The sequence below is a fragment of the Vicugna pacos genome, chromosome 3, assembly GCF_048564905.1.
Source record: "Vicugna pacos chromosome 3, VicPac4, whole genome shotgun sequence".
Classification (NCBI taxonomy): domain Eukaryota; kingdom Metazoa; phylum Chordata; class Mammalia; order Artiodactyla; family Camelidae; genus Vicugna; species Vicugna pacos.
Window position 1 is genome coordinate 20,167,209 of NC_132989.1, and position 15,720 is coordinate 20,182,928.

Genomic DNA, 15,720 nt, shown 5'->3' on the forward strand with positions numbered 1-15,720 from the left:
ACGACACACGGAGCAGCGTCCACCCCTCAGAACTTAGGAAGGGCTACTCTGGCGGCCCGCGACCGAGAACCGTTGCCAAGATGGTGGCCGGGCGGCATCACCGGCCTTTACCAAGATGGCGGCGGGCAGCTTCCGGCACGCGCTTCCCCCATCCTCTGCAAGATGTCAGGGCAGAGCGGCCGCCGCCAGTCTGAGCGCGGCCGGAGGAGAGAGCGGCTGCTTCCGAGCGCCGGCCGGGAAGGGCTAGGTGGAGCTGCGGCAGCCTCCGCCCTCGTCAGCAGCTGGCAAGTACTGTCACCTGTGGGGGCGCAAAAGTTACCTCCCCAAACCCTAAAGCAACACAGCACAACCTTTCCCCAAGTCACAAAAATCATAGTATGTGCCGCGCAAGGTAGGAAGCTCGGTCCTGGCGTCGCCCGAGCCCTCCCGACGCGGCGAGCAGGAGAAAGCAGCTGGGGCGGCGGCCTCCCGCGCGACAACCCTCGCCCCACGCCCCTCTCTTTGGGGATGGGCCCCGTGTTATCCTCCGACAGAGGGGGAGGCGTGTAACGGGAACAGCTGGAATGAGTTTAATGCTGATACTTAAAAGCTGCGTGTGTTTTGTTTTATTTGGAGAAAGAGGGGTCCCACGAAGACGAAAGGGTGGGCGACGCGTTGAGGAGAGTGCAGCATATGTCAAGATTCGGGGGAGGGGCCTCCCCGGGGAACTTGGACGGTATCCCGGGAGGGGGTGAAAGGAGAGGTCAGGAGTTGGGGAGTTGCGGAGGGAGGAGGGCGTGCTTTGCAAGCAACTTACTATTTCGTTGCAGCTTGCTCTTAGGCCTGCCACCTCCTGCTTTCCTTAATAATAATAACAGTAATAATAAAGAGCAAAGAAATCCAGCTCGCAGTAGGTTTTGCATTTGGTGTACAACTTCCTTCAAGTGTGAGCGCGCTAGGAGGGAAGGATGGGGGTTGAACTTGGCAGGCGGCGCCTCCTTCTGCCGCTGCCGCCGCCTCACAGACTCGGGGAAGAGGGTGGGGGACGGTCGGGGCGCGGGGGAGGGTGGGTTCTGCTTTGCAACTTCTCTCTGGGTGCGAGCGCGCGGCGGCGTCTGCAGACTGGGCCGCCCAGACGATGCGGGGGTGGGGGACCCGTCGGCACGCGACTCCCCCCCGGGCCCAGAGTACGTACGCCCCGACCCCCTCCCCTGCCCTCCCCTCCCTGATGCCTCTCCGGAGGGCGTGTCTGGCCGTCCGGCCCCGCGAGCCGCGGAGACGCTGCGGCACCGTTTCCGTGCAACCTCGTAGCCCCGTGCGAAGTAACACACTTCGCGTAAGTCGGCCCGGGGGCGGTGGCGCGGACCACCCCCGCGGCTCAGCTGCGGGCCCTGCCCCGGATCCCCCAGCCAGCCCGCTGTCACCCGCAGGGGCGCAGCCGGCGGTCGCCGCCGAGGGACACGGCGAGCTCCGGAGTGGGTCGGGAGTCGCGGAGCTGGGCGGGGGCGGGAAGGAGCGGCGAGAAGAGAAACTAGGGAAACTCGGATTCCCTCCGAAGCCGGCCTCAGAAAGACCAGGTCGGCCCGCGCCGCCGCCGCCTCTCCTTTTCCCTGGGGGCGAGGGGGTGGGCGGGCGAAGAGGAGCCCCCGCGGGCCCGGGGGGCGGGGCCGTGCCCGGGGGACCGCGGGCGTGCAGGCGCCGTCGCGGCCGGGGCGGCGGAGCCCGCGCGCAGGGCGTGGGGGCGGGGGCCGCGGCCTCCCCTGCAGTTGCCGCGCGTCGCCAACAGGTTGCAGCGTTCCCCGCCGCCGCCGCCGCCGCGCGGCCCCTCGGGCGGGGAGCGGCCGGGGGTGGAGTGGGAGCGCGTGTGTGTGCGAGTGTGTGCGCGCCGTGGCGCCGCCTCCGCCCGCCCCCAGCTCGGTCCCGCTCGCTCGCCGCGGCCGGGCGGCCCTTTCGCGTGTCCGCGCTGCCTCCCCTCCTCCTCCTCCTCCATTTTGCGAGCTCGAGTCTGTGACTGGAGCCCGAGTCACCGCCCGCCCGTCGGGGACGGATCCTAGAGGGTGGAAAGAGACGCCGCCGCCGGAGCGGCCGGAGCGGCGGGGCGCCAGCCCGGAGGACGCGCACCTAGGAGCCCTGGCCCGCGGAGACGGGCGCGGGGCTGGGGGCTGGCTTGTCAGCCGGGAAATGGGAGTCTTTTTTAAATAGGGGCTCTCCCTTCCCCCCGTGGAGAAGGGGGCGGCTGTTTACTTCCTTTTTTTAGAAGAAAAAAATCTCTCCCTCCCGCTCCTCCTGCTTTCACACGCTAAGTTGTTTATCTCAGCTGCGGTGGGCGCTGCGGACGGTGGAGGGCGAGCGGCGCCGCTGGCAGAGGTAAGGGGAGGGCAGGGCAGGGCCGGGGGCTGGGGCCCGCGCGGGCGCCCGCTCCCCGAGGTGCGGGCCGGGGCCCGGAGGCCAGCTCGGGGGCTGCCGCGGAAGCCTGCAAACTTTTATTAGCCTGGGGGAGTGGGGGTGGGGGCAAGGCGAGGGCCGGGTGACGGTGACGAAAGGGCAGCGCGCGGGTGACAGCGCTGGCCTCTTCCTCTCCCTGGGCCGCCGTCCCCCGGCCGGGCCGAGGGGGAGGAACCTGAGCTCTCGGCGAGGGTAGCCTCGTCGAGCCGCCCCGGCTTCCCAGCCTCTCGTTCCCCGGGGCAGAATCCTTGGCTTCTTTTTAAAATTTGCTCAAGTCCCCTATCTCTTCCCTCCCAGAGGGCCTCCCAAACACCCCTCGGCCCCCTTTTTTTTCCTGGGGAGCGCGGGGCCGCGTCTGAATTCTCCTGGCCCGAATCTTTCCACTCCACCCTGGCGCGCCCGAGCGCGAGCAGGGCTGGTGTCGAGGCTCCCGTGCGTCTCCTCTCCGGCGGGCGCGCGGGGTGTGTGTGTGTCTGAGTGTGTGTGCGTGTGCACACGTGGGGGGCTGACAGCCTGCGACTCGGAGACTTCGGCCAGGGCTGGCGTTATCTGGTAGGAGTGGGCGTGTCGGAGAAAGAACTCAACAGGTCTGGACGCATTTCTCTTTTAACCTCGCAGTTTTCTCTCCCCGGAGAGGGTTTGTTCTTCAGCGCTTGGCATCACTCCGCGCCTGACGTTTTGAAGGGGCCCCTTTTGGAAAAAGACCCTCCCTACCTGTGATGGTTTTGTGGTGCCATTTGTGGCCGGCGCTGGTTTGACGTTTTGAGATTGTAGACTTGATAATTGCAGCCTTCTAATGCCACTTAAGACTCCTGCGCACGGTTCATTAAGGCCCATTAATGTGACAGGGTTATTTGCGATTTAAACGGGGGGATAAAGTCGTTTGAGGGATCGTTTCGTTTCAGGAAGTATTGTTTTGGTTTCGAGTTTGAAGGCAGCTGTCAAAGCGGCGTGGAAATTCATTAGTCTCCACTTGATACCTTGTGTTTAGAGATCGTTATCAGATAAACGCGGCGGAGGATCGGAGAGAGAGGCAATTTACCCTCAAGATTTGGAGTGCGGATCCCCACCTTTCTGTACCTTCATTACACTCCCACTTTCAGTGAGGGCCGGTGAAGTTTATGCTTCTTAAAGTCTCTGTGCAGGAAAAGTTTCCTTTCACTGAACGGGTTTTTGACTATAATGTCGGAAGTGTGCTTATCAAAATCTGTGCCCGCCTCTTAAAACATCTTGATTGTTAATAGTCTACCAGCAACGTAACTCTCTTGAGAAAAGGCTCAGGATTAGGATAGGTGAAGCTTTAGATCGCAGAGAAAACTTTTCCGAGTATTTTATTAGGTATTATTTTACTTGGATTAATATGGATGCGATTTTACAGTTTTGGGGGTTTTGTTTCCATCTATTTTTCAGTACTTCGATGTTTGGTCAGGAAAAATCTTAATTTAGAGATACAGTGTTTCATACTGAGGGTCTTAAGCAGTTTTAAAAAAATAAGTGGCTTCATTGAGATTTAGTTGTGTTTTGAGAGTTTTATTATTTGTTGTATTTAAAGAAGTTAAAATTGCACTGAGAATCTACTACACATTCTATTCTGCTTTTTAAAATCTAAATTTTAGTTAGCCTGTATGCAGTGTATTTCATTTCGTATGTCCAAAATTTGAAGGCAGGCAGCTGATAGGTACGTTCAGTAAGAAATGTGGGTTAAAAATAAGAGCCTTTTCCTAGCCTGTTGGAAGATGAGCAAATCATCATTGTTTATTTTTGAAATAAAATGTGCACCGGTAGGTTGTACTAAAAGATTTGAACGTGTGACCAGCTGGTAGGAGGGGAATTTGAGAATAATTAGAGAATTCTAGCATGATTTTTATCAGATTTTATGTGTATGATTCGAAGAACAGCAAAACAGCCTTGATTGCTTGAAAAGAGGCAGGAATTTTATTTTTTTTAATTAAATACTTTGACATCAGCTTGCACCTTTAGAATAATCAGATGTAATGAGTTATAATGTCTGTGATTAACAGAGTTACAGTTCTGTGCGTGGCGGGGTGAATAGCGAAGCTCAGCTGATACAGTTTTGTCCTCAGCTGTGCAAATGGACTGCCTTGTACTTTTAAATGTGACACAGCACATTGAATGGGAATAGGGGACGCAGCTTTTTTTTTTTTTATTTTGGGAGATAGACTACTATTCTGAATTCTATTCGGAGCTAACTAAAAGGTTCATTTAACAGGCTCTTACTAATCGGATCACAGAGATAATGTGACTTTCTAGCTTATTATGTTCCCTCCTTTTTTTTTTTTTGTAGCTAATATTCCCTGATGGACCCCAAGGAACCTTTAAGCACCCCCAGTAGAGAAGAGATCCCCAGCAGTGTGCTTGTTCGGGAGAGGGGAAATGTGGTGGACTTCTATAAAACCCTAAGGGGAGGAGCTACTGCGAAGGCTTCTGCATCTTCACCCTCACTGGCTGCCGCTTCACAGTCAGACTCCAAGCAGCAGAGACTTTTGGTTGATTTTCCAAAAGGCTCAGGAAGCAACGCGCAGCAGCCAGATCTGTCCAAGGCAGTTTCACTCTCAATGGGACTGTATATGGGAGAGACAGAAACAAAAGTGATGGGAAATGACCTGGGATTCCCACCGCAGGGCCAAACCAGCCTTTCCTCTGGAGAGACAGACTTTCGGCTTCTGGAAGAAAGCATCGCGAACCTCAATAAGTCGACCAGTGTTCCAGAGAACCCCAAGAACTCGGCACCTGCTGCTGTGTCTGCTGCCCCCACAGAGAGGGAATTTCAAAAGACTCACTCTGACGTGTCTTCAGAACAGCATCATTCGAAGGGCCAGACTGGCACCAACGGGGGTAATGTGAAGTTGTATGCCACAGACCAAAGCACCTTTGATGTTTGGAGGAAAAAACTCCAGGATTTGGAGTTTCCTTCTGGGTCCCCAGGTAAAGAAACAAGTGAGAGTCCTTGGAGCTCAGACCTCTTGATAGATGAAAACTGTTTGCTTTCTCCTTTGGCAGGAGAGGATGACCCATTCCTTTTGGAAGGAAGCTCAAATGAGGACTATAAGCCTCTTGTTTTACCGGACACTAAACCTAAAATTAAGGATAATGGAGATCTGATCTTATCAAGCCCCACCAGTGTGCCAGTGCCGCAAGTGAAAACAGAAAAAGAAGATTTTATTGAACTCTGCACCCCTGGGGTAATTAAGCAGGAGAAACTGGGCCCAGTTTACTGTCAGGCAAGCTTTTCTGGGGCAAATATAATTGGTAATAAAATGTCTGCCATTTCTGTTCATGGTGTGAGTACCTCTGGGGGACAGATGTACCACTATGACATGAATACAGCATCCCTTTCTCAACAGCAGGATCAGAAACCTATTTTTAATGTCATTCCACCAATTCCTGTTGGTTCAGAAAATTGGAATAGATGCCAAGGATCTGGAGATGATAACTTGACTTCCTTGGGGACTTTGAACTTCCCAGGTCGATCGGTTTTTTCTAATGGCTACTCAAGGTAAGGTGACTACTTTTCTATTTCTTGAGAATGGTACATTTAAAACAGATTAGTAGATTTAAATACTCGTTTATTTGTATGTGTTCTCCAGTGATGCATGTGCTTTTTCATGTGAATAAGTTTAAGTGGTCTTTTGGAAGCAGGCGTGGTAGACAGCCTAAGTGATTTATCTGTGCCAAACCATTTCAAGGTGTGGTTTTTTTCCCCCCCTGAAATCATGGTATTCAATATCTCACTGGCCAGTGGCTGAAAATTTTATGTCAAAATTTAAAATAATATTGCTCATTAACAGGCATCTTCAGTAAAAACTATGTTCGAGGGGGTATAATGTTTGGAAATGTATTTATTGTGTGTGTTCATTTAAGCTGTTTTAGAATATGCTCTTTACATTACAGTGAAAAGTACTCTTAATGTTTTACATAATCAAAAGCTGTGCTGTATTTTTACATTTTGAAGTGAGGGGATTAAAGGGTTAAAAATTAGAAGCTCTAACCGTTAGCTCTTTTCTTTAAACTGAACGTTCTGTTGAAGAATCTGAGTTCTGAGGTTGCTAAAGTAATGCAGTGAGTAGTGTACCTGAGCCGAGTATTAGACCTGGGACTTGCCCACAGGGTTCCTGACCTAAAGTAGGGAGGTTGTGTCTGCTGATTGGTTTCTTTAAGGAAGGAATTGGTGGCAACAAGGTGCTTGATTTTACTTTCAAATGTTCTCACAGGTTCTCAAATGTGTAACTGATGGCCAACACTGTTAAGCTTCGGTCTCAGCTGTGTGCGACTTGTCTCTGTCTTCTTTTTTCTCAGTCATTTATAAGAACATTGCCATTTCCATTTGACCTCAAAAAGGTCTGTCAAAGTGAAATTACCAGGGAAAAATTCTAAATTTCGATGTTTCTCTCTGTTGGTAGGAGTTAAGTTCTCTATCCAATACCCTCATCCTCGATTCAGGTGAATGTGTATCACATTTTAGGTGTGAAGGAAAATTACATCTTTATAATGTAATTGTAGAGACACAAGATTGATTAATCAGTGGATTGTTGGTTTTTTGGGGTTCTTGTTTTTTGGGGTTTTTCTTTTTTTGGAAGTGCATAGTAGACACAGTGATTTATCTGTACCTAAGTGTTACAAGTTTTTTTCTTAAATTTTAGTGATATTCACTGTTCCCATTAACTAGTCAGTGAAGATTTTATTTAAAACTCTTTAAAATATTTTTTCTGTTAAAGATATAGCCTTATACTGAGGTGTCTCTTTTCCTCTTTAACTAGGAAGCTTTTCTTGTTGGGGGAAAAAAATTAGACTTAGATAAATACAGGCTGTGCTGTGTTCCTTTAAAAGGCTTAGATGTTTCTTATCAAAAGAAGAAAAAATCCTTTGTTCATGTGTGTCTTAATGTAATGTAAACTATTAATCCATTATTTAAATAATGATTATCGTTTGCTTAGAAGAACACTGCTTTAGCTTTTTATTGTTGTCACTATGAATTGAAGGTTTAAAATGTTTTCAATAAGAAGATTTGAGATGCTATCACATAAACTGTTATGTTTAAATGTAGAAACATGCTGTTTTTAAAATTTTTCAATCTCACGTTTTTGGCAGTAGAATTCATGATTGAATATGCTGTTGTCTTAAAAGAATACATACAGTTGATTTGATTAAGGGATCTGTAGGAAACTGTTACATTGATTTATACAAATGTAATTGTACAAAGAAAAATCATATATTTTAGGAAATGCTTGGGGATTATTAATGCATTTTGTTCTGATAATCAGCATAGTATTGTTTTCATTTTCCTTACTAAAAAAAGGGGATGGAAGAAGAACTTATTTTCCCTTCACAATGAACTTTCAGGAAACCCTATATAATCTGGAATCTGGAGCGTAAGTCTTAGATGAACATACTTTAAGTCATTAAAGATAGCTTTAATACCTTTTCTCGTAATTGATAACATTTAGAAAGTGTGTCAGCCTCATCACAGCCGTATGATGGCGGGCACAGCAGTGATGGTTGGATCTTTCCAGGTTTTTTGGTATACAGTGAAATGATTATTTTTATGCTTATGTGTGATTTGGAATTAGAATCAGTAGTTTGTGTCCTAATGAAAACGTATAATAACTTACACAGGATCATTTGAGAAAGTTTGAACATTTTATACCTTACAGCATTAACTTAACATTGGGAACTGTGATTTACCCAGAACAAAGCTTCTTCCAAATAAATTGAAACTGTTTTTTTTAACCATCATTGAATTAGCCTATTGTTTGCAAACAACAGTCCTGATACAACTAAAATTGGTTGCTTTCTCTTCTCTACTTGTTACATGGTTCTAGCCAAACATTATGACCAGTGACCCTGAGTAATCGGCCAATAAATCAACATGTTGAGGCCACAGCTGTATTGATTCCTGACTTTCTGACTTTAGATAGAGGAATATTAAATCCACTAAAAACTTCACTTGCATTCTATTTAAAATTTTTAAAAGCATAAATTATAATTTGACTTTTAAGATGTCACTTAATAGTACTTTTTCTTAGAATGCTTTAAAAAAAAAAAAGCACTTTACACTGTTTTGCCGGGAAAGGCAATTCCTTCTGTTGTGTCAACCCAGCACAACATCTAGTTATCACATTAAATAGTAAACTTATGAATAGCATAGTATTGTCTTTTATTTGAGGTTTAAGCTCATTAATAGTAAAACAAGAAGAACCTTACTGATACTGAGATACATGCTCTGAGTAAAACGAATTAGCCATTCTAATGCAATATGCTTTTTAAATACTGAAATTCAATAAATCTCGTATAAACTTTTAACATTAGTGAAGGCACATTTCTGCATAATTTGATTTTCAACATTGTTTCACTTCAGTACTAATGGTAAAACTGTTGAAAAAGAGGTAAAGGTGGAAATGGTTTCAGGTGGAATTAGAGCTCTTACGAGATGATGAAAGTTTAGTGTTAAGTTCATATTTTCTGAAGGGTAAGATTATTAGAATGATGCAGGATCAATCTGTAAAGTCAATTTTAGGTGGAGTTTAGGGCTCGGTTTGACATTTATGAAGCTATGAAAATTTATGTAGGTTTAACATCTCTCATTATCAGTTGCATCTGTGTCTAATTTTATTAACATAATGAAAATGACCTGTACAATTACAGGAAGAGTGAAGCAAAATCTTTCCTTTTTAAAAAAAAATGTTTTATTTAAGTATAGTCAGTTTACAGTGTTGTGTCAATTTCAGAATCTTTCCCTTTTTCGTTTTTCTTGTTAACATTGTGTTGAATGTTTTCTCAGAAAGAAGAGGCATAAGGAAGAGATTTTTTTTGAATTATGATTTATTCCCTTTTTAATGGCTACTTTCTTTACTTTCTACCTTTTCCCTCTCCAAAGGTTCTGGCAGTGAGTGTTTAATTATCTTTTCTTTCAAGCGTAATATTTCTGATATTCATGTGTATAAATTTATTTCTGAATGTTTAAAGAGATTTCCCTTTGGTTATTTATTTTTAGCTTTATGATAAGAATCTTTTCCCTTCTTTTAAACCCTGTTCTTTTTTGTTATGACCATATTATTAGTAAAAGAAAAAAAAAAAGATAAAACACATTGTGTATTCAGGTGTGTCAATTTAGTGTGGAATGACTCCAGTACAGAAATGTGTGATTGGCATGTGGTCAGATTTTATTGAAATTACTTGTTGTGATGTTTCTTTGTCTATTCCATTTTATTTTTATCCCTGATAACATAATTTGTATTATTTTGTGGTTTTGATGGTCTGTTGATGTTACAGATACTTTAGTTAAACTGGCCACTTTCAATATTTATTGACTGTTTATAAATTTTATGATAGACTTATTCTGAAATGTACCTTGCAGAAATGTAGATTAAATGCAAATTGCATTAACAGGAAAATTCATATGTGGGTGAATATCACTTTAGGGGCCTTTTGAGATTGTAGTGAAGCAGAGATTGGATCAAAGGGTTTATTTAAGTGTAAGTGCCCGATGTGAAAGAACGTATGCATTAACTGGTTGGTTACATAAGGCTTCATCCACTCTGGCCTGAAAGTGATTGAAATAGCCTGGTTGTTAGGAAATCTTAATTTATATTGGGTTTCAAATAAGTTGGCATATCTCTTAAAATATATTTCTTCTACTTTTAAGTTCATACCTAATTTTAATGAGCAATAATTTCTCATTATATACTGCTATTTATGTGAGCAAATGTATAGGCAAAATAGATTTGTGCTGAATAGCATTTACCCTTCTGAGGACATCCTGGTAATTGTGTAATGCAGTATTTACAGGTATCTGCCAAATTAATGGGCACTTGCTTCCATATTTCTGAGTCATGGAAGATACACATCGGTAAATAGTGTTGCAAAAGAGTTTTCAAGAAATATTTTCAAGAAATATTAAGCTATAACTGAAAAAAATCAATTACTTATTGACCTTTTTGGAAGAGTTTAAAAGCCCATGCCCTCCTTACTTCTGTAATTTCAGAGAGCCAGCTGCTCTCATTTTATTCTGGTTCATACTACTTCGGTTTTGTTATTTCTCAAGTAAATGAAAATATTCTTATGTAGAATTTCCGTTTAGCAACAGAAAAAGAAAAGACCCACAAAGTGTCCCTTTCTTGTTGAATTGTGCGTGATCATTTTTATGCTAAACTGGATTAATTTTGATGGTGATTTTTGTCTTGATTTTACCCACTAAGGTATATTTTAGAAAATAAGCTATTTTATAGCCACTTAGAATTAGTTGCAGAGAGTGTTGTCAGCCCCGAAACACCTAATTTTGACAGGTTGCCTTTTTATTCCTCGCTACCTTCACGGCTGTCCCTTAAATACAGGTTTCCAGTGGAGCTTGTGAATTAGCGACTGTTGGGGGAAGGGAGGCAAGAGGGAGGAGCAGTAGAGGTGTGGAACCTGCAGGGTAAGTTTAGAAATATCAAGAACAGTTCTGAAAACCAACAATTTGCGTCAATTGTCATGAAATCAGAGGGCTAAAAAAGAAAACGGGTTGAGTTTTTAAGTACAGAGGGAGTGCATTAACCAGGATTACAATTTAGTTTTTCATTTGAAGTAAAATTCTAAAGCTAATTGTGGCAATATAACCCTCAACGTTTATAGGGTTACGTTGTCCTTTTTTTTTTTTTTTTTGCTTTACTTTATTACGGGGGAAACAAAAAGGACGGAATGGACATTTTAATTCCCTTAAATTATTTCTAAATTATTATTTAGATTATTTCAGCTAAAATCAAATTCGTATTTTTCCCATTTTTATTTAGGCTTCTGTTTAATCAATAAAAATCTAATTACTGGGATATAGTTGAAATAATGATATCTTATGTTGATACAACCATATTTATTTCCGTTTCCTAGTGCACTTTTAAATAGGTGATCATCTGACTCTGGAGTGTAATCCTCTTTTTTAGTAATGTATTTCCACGGATTGTGTATTTTTCTGCTGGAATATTGAGAAGAGAAGTCGTTACTTAATGGTTCAGATATAGAATAAATTATGGGATTTTGCAATTGCTAGACAGCCATTTAAAGTATTTATATTGCAATATAGTCCTTAAAGCCAATTATTTTGAGTGGAAGTGTGTCATCCCCTAATGTTATCTTTGGGCCAGTTTAAATATTAATGACTTATCTTGGTAGAGCTGCGTGCTTAAACATACTGTTGCAGAGTAACTCAAATATTAATTTTGAGTGCTTTAACATTTTTTTCTTTTGAGCAAATTTCAGCAAGATTAATAGTTTCTGTAATACAACCAATTTAGTAAAAATACATCTTACCTTTGAATTTTTTAAATTCACACTGTGGGGCACCAAATATATAAAAGAGGAGAAAAAATATATACGAGGAGAAAAAGATTTAATGATATGAGTAGTTGTAGATGTTTAGCATGTTACCTTACATTGAATTTTTATTTTTTGTAACTAACAATCTGAGAGTATAGCTTAAGTATACGGTGTTTAGGACATATAGTTTGTTGCCATAAATGTTAACTTCTCTTTTCATAATAAAATTAACCTTTATTCTGGTTGATTTCATAATTGTCGATAAAATTTAGCTGTGGCTGTTATGAAAGTGTATTTGATAGCCAGTTTTTAAAAGCGGTTGTGAAATGACATCTGATTTAGTACGAGATTTATTATATCACGCTGGTTGGGTCAGGGCAGTGACTTATGACCTTATGCTTGTCACATGTTGAACCTTAAAGCTCTACTGATTTGTTATGGATACTGTTTTACTTTGTTGTTGTTTTAACGTTTTAGTGCTTTTATTTTGTGATTATTAGTGCTTCCTTAATTTTAAGATGATGTAAATCGCAAATCTGGCGGTTTTTAAAAATTTTTCAGATCCCTTCCAATTTAATTTAGTTATCCAGTAGTAGAAATAGTAGGAAGAACTAGACTGAAAATCAGAGGACTTGAGTTCTGAGGCTCAGCTGACCAGTCCACGACCTTGAATAAATACCTCGGTGTTTTGGAGTCAGACTTTTTAAACTGTTATATATGAATTATTTTCAACACACGTGTGTGCATGTGTTTCTGTTTCTAAAACTCTGCGGTCCTCTTAACCTATAGCTTTCGTGAAGGAGGCAACTGCGGTATACTGAAATTGATTCTTTGACCTTTTTGTTGTACGTTATCAACTAAGAGACAAAAATGAACCCAGATTTGGCATTTTTATAAAATTACTATATTATTATAATATATATTATTATTATAAAATAATAATTTAAAATGGTGTAGTTGATGGTATATAGAAAATAATATGCGACCTCTGTTGGCAGAGCCGGAAAAGTGGGTCTCTTGGTTCTCAAAGCTTGCTTTACACGTTAGACACAATGATTTTAGGTTAGGGCGTGAAGAGACTTGAGAGCTCACTGCTCCCCACACTCTCATTTGTTTCAGATGAGGAAATGAGACCTATAGAAAGTGTCCAGAAAAAGATCACAGAATTAGTGAGCGGTGTTACCACTTTGAATATCCTGTTGTCAGTAGTCTAAGCTCCCCTGCAGGCTTCTCTTAACATCTGGCCTCTAGTTCTAGAGCCCTGAAGTGTAGTACAGATTAGTCAGGTGTTTTATAAGAGTCACTAATGAAATCAACTACTTTAGTAGATTTTAAAAAATATACATTGTCCATATTCTTTCCTATATATTATTTAACCCTTTTACTCCCTAATGTGTTTTTTCCTAATTATGTGGCACCGCTGTGCTCAGGACTTTGTAAGCATTTATCTCATTTAAACCTATTAACAACCCAAGGAAGGTTTTTAATTCTAGTTTCTATGTTGTTATGATTCTTTAGATTATCTTTGTAGTGTAGAATGCGGCTGTTATTTACTTTCATTTCACAGATGGGACATTTAAAGAGAAAAAGAAAAATAGGAAAACAATGATCTGAAGGGAAATATTTAACGTTGTATTAGAAATCCCTCTTGAAACTTTAATAATTTTTATTTGTCATCAGTGGGTTTTTAAACAGTGTATAAAGGAGACATGGGATCAAACGTCCCTGCTCTCTTGTGTATTTGTGTAGTCACTTGCTGCTCTCTAGCACAGTTTTCGCGTCTGTAAAATAGAGCACCCAGCATTCTTGCTTGCATGATTTTGTGCATGGTTGTTTACTATGAAAATTAAAAAGTACTATAAAAATTCAAGGTGGAATTTTTAAAGCTCTGCCAAATGTGCTGAGCTCAAACCAGCATGACCCTCCTTGGCTTAAGTACACTGGGACATCTGTGCCTGTGTAGGTATTTCCTATTTATCAAGCACTAAGACTTTTTCAGTGTCTAGTGTGTACAGTCACTGAAGGGTCATGGGTCCCAATTTCATAAGGGCTACCATATTTAAAGCTTCCACGTGCCAAGATCATTTTTTTTTTTACATTGAGGTTTTTTTTTTTCAGTTTTGTTTTTTTTGTTAGCTTTTAGGTGCCATCTGAATTTACTCGCCATGTTGGTAACTTCAACCACATTGTAATCTTTTTTATTAATAAATGCTAGACTATCCCCTTTCTGTTTTATTGTCTGGTATTCTTATAAAATCAAGTACGCAAAGATTCTTTGTCATTAAGAAACTTTAATTTCAAAAGCTGTGTGAAAAAGAGCTTCTGACCATAATGAATACCGAAATTTGCCCTAAGTGTATAAATTTGGAGAATTATGAAGCTCATTTGACTGTATTTACTTTTTTCTTTGTTAGTAAAGTGGCTGGAAAAAAAACTTCAGAAAAACAAATTTGGTGGATTAAACCAGTTATAAGTCTCTTTAGATAACAAAGAGTCAAGTCCAAAAACGAGTTAAATGGCAATATAAGTTGGTCAACACAGCAATGTAAAAAATGACCCATGAAGTCTGTAGGCAGCTTTCTTATAGGGAAACTTTTGAAAATATTCAATTAGAACCTAACATGAAATTTGTCATTTGGACTCCAGCTGAGTTTATTAGGGGCAAGGTGTAATTCTAAACCAGTGAGATTGATTTTTTTAGAACAGAAAACCCAAAATGAACGTTGTCTTTCTCAGCCTCCACCTTGGGAGGCCATGTATATATTTCTTTTGAAATTGCCTTCAAAACCACCTTGTAAGCCTGAGAGGAAACTGGACTCATTATACCGTAGTAACACCTAAATGTTCTTGCTTAATCAGAAGATGTATTTATTCCTTAGCTGGATCATTTATATCTTATTTATGTGATTCCAGATGATTTGAGTAGTTCCAAAAATGTGGAAATTTAATCTTCTTCCAGATTATAACATTTGTTTTCATTGAGGCTATTTAAAAGACCCCAGGTTGGTATTTCTATGGAAGATGTTTTAAGCTGTGTTGGATACCCCTGAGAGAAGTGCCTAGCCTCCCAGGATAACTCATCTGAAATGGACATTTCTCAGTGGTTAAATTCTGACTTGTTTTCTTCAAGCTATCAGGGAGCTTTATATTAACAACTTACAGATTCCCTTTTCTTGACATAGTACGGAAAAAAGTAGAGCTTATTCACCTCTAAGCCTGATTTTTTTCTTAAGTGTTTATTTTATGTTCAAGTAAGGTGGACCTGCCTTTGCCTTGAACTTGAAGGGAATCTGATGATAGCAGATGTAGAGTAAATGTTAATTCTCACAGCAGTCTCCAAAACAGTTTATTTCCCATTGCAGCCCTCAGTGTATCCGGGAATTAACTATTTGCGGATCGTTACGACAAGAACAACTCAAGCACACTGAAATTATTTATACCCATAAAACAGCTTAACAGAGAGTTACAGTTATATGTGTTTTCTGCTTGTATTCCTCATAACCTGAAAAGAAATTGTCTACTCTTAGTGAAAGTACTCTAGAAAATTAAGTAAATTTTGGTTGTGACTACCGATTTATAAATTTAGTCATGTTTGTTACTCATCAAATGCTAGGATTGGAATGAATTCCTGCCTTTGAAATCAGGACGCTACAGGCAGTGACATTAAAAATTGGATATACCTTTTGTAACCGTTCTGTTAGTGCTGGAATTCTTTGTGAGAATTTCTTTGTGAGGGTAGTCTGCTTAAGAACTTTAGTAGGTTTCCTATGTTTGTGCTGAAAACAACCTGTTTTCTCCAGTACGTATTCTTTCTCCCCCCAAAATGGTTTATAAGTTTTTAGTGGCCAGGGAAAGGGAAGAAGAGCCATTAAAGCATGGCAGATGCGCTTTATTACTACATTTGGTTTTATTTTTTACTCTCTTATTAGCCTGGACTCTCCTAGTTTATTCTTTTAGCTAGGAGGCTGGTAGATTTTCTGTTAAATA

The 15,720-nt window shown here is 41.7% G+C and overlaps 1 protein-coding gene across 9 annotated transcripts in view; it reads left to right on the forward strand.

The window, feature by feature from the left end:
- The first annotated feature begins 217 nt into the window (after window positions 1-217).
- NR3C1 (nuclear receptor subfamily 3 group C member 1) overlaps window positions 218-15,720 on the forward strand; it is a 107,655-nt gene continuing 92,152 nt past the window's right edge. Inside the window, exons 1-2 of one of the 9 annotated variants that reach the window (XM_072955758.1) lie at window positions 218-288; window positions 4,730-5,941. In XM_072955758.1, coding sequence (XP_072811859.1) covers window positions 4,743-5,941 — 1,199 coding nt within the window. In that variant the 5' untranslated portion in view covers window positions 218-288; window positions 4,730-4,742. The other 8 variants (XM_072955768.1, XM_072955741.1, XM_072955750.1 and 5 more) reach the window with 8 other exon arrangements.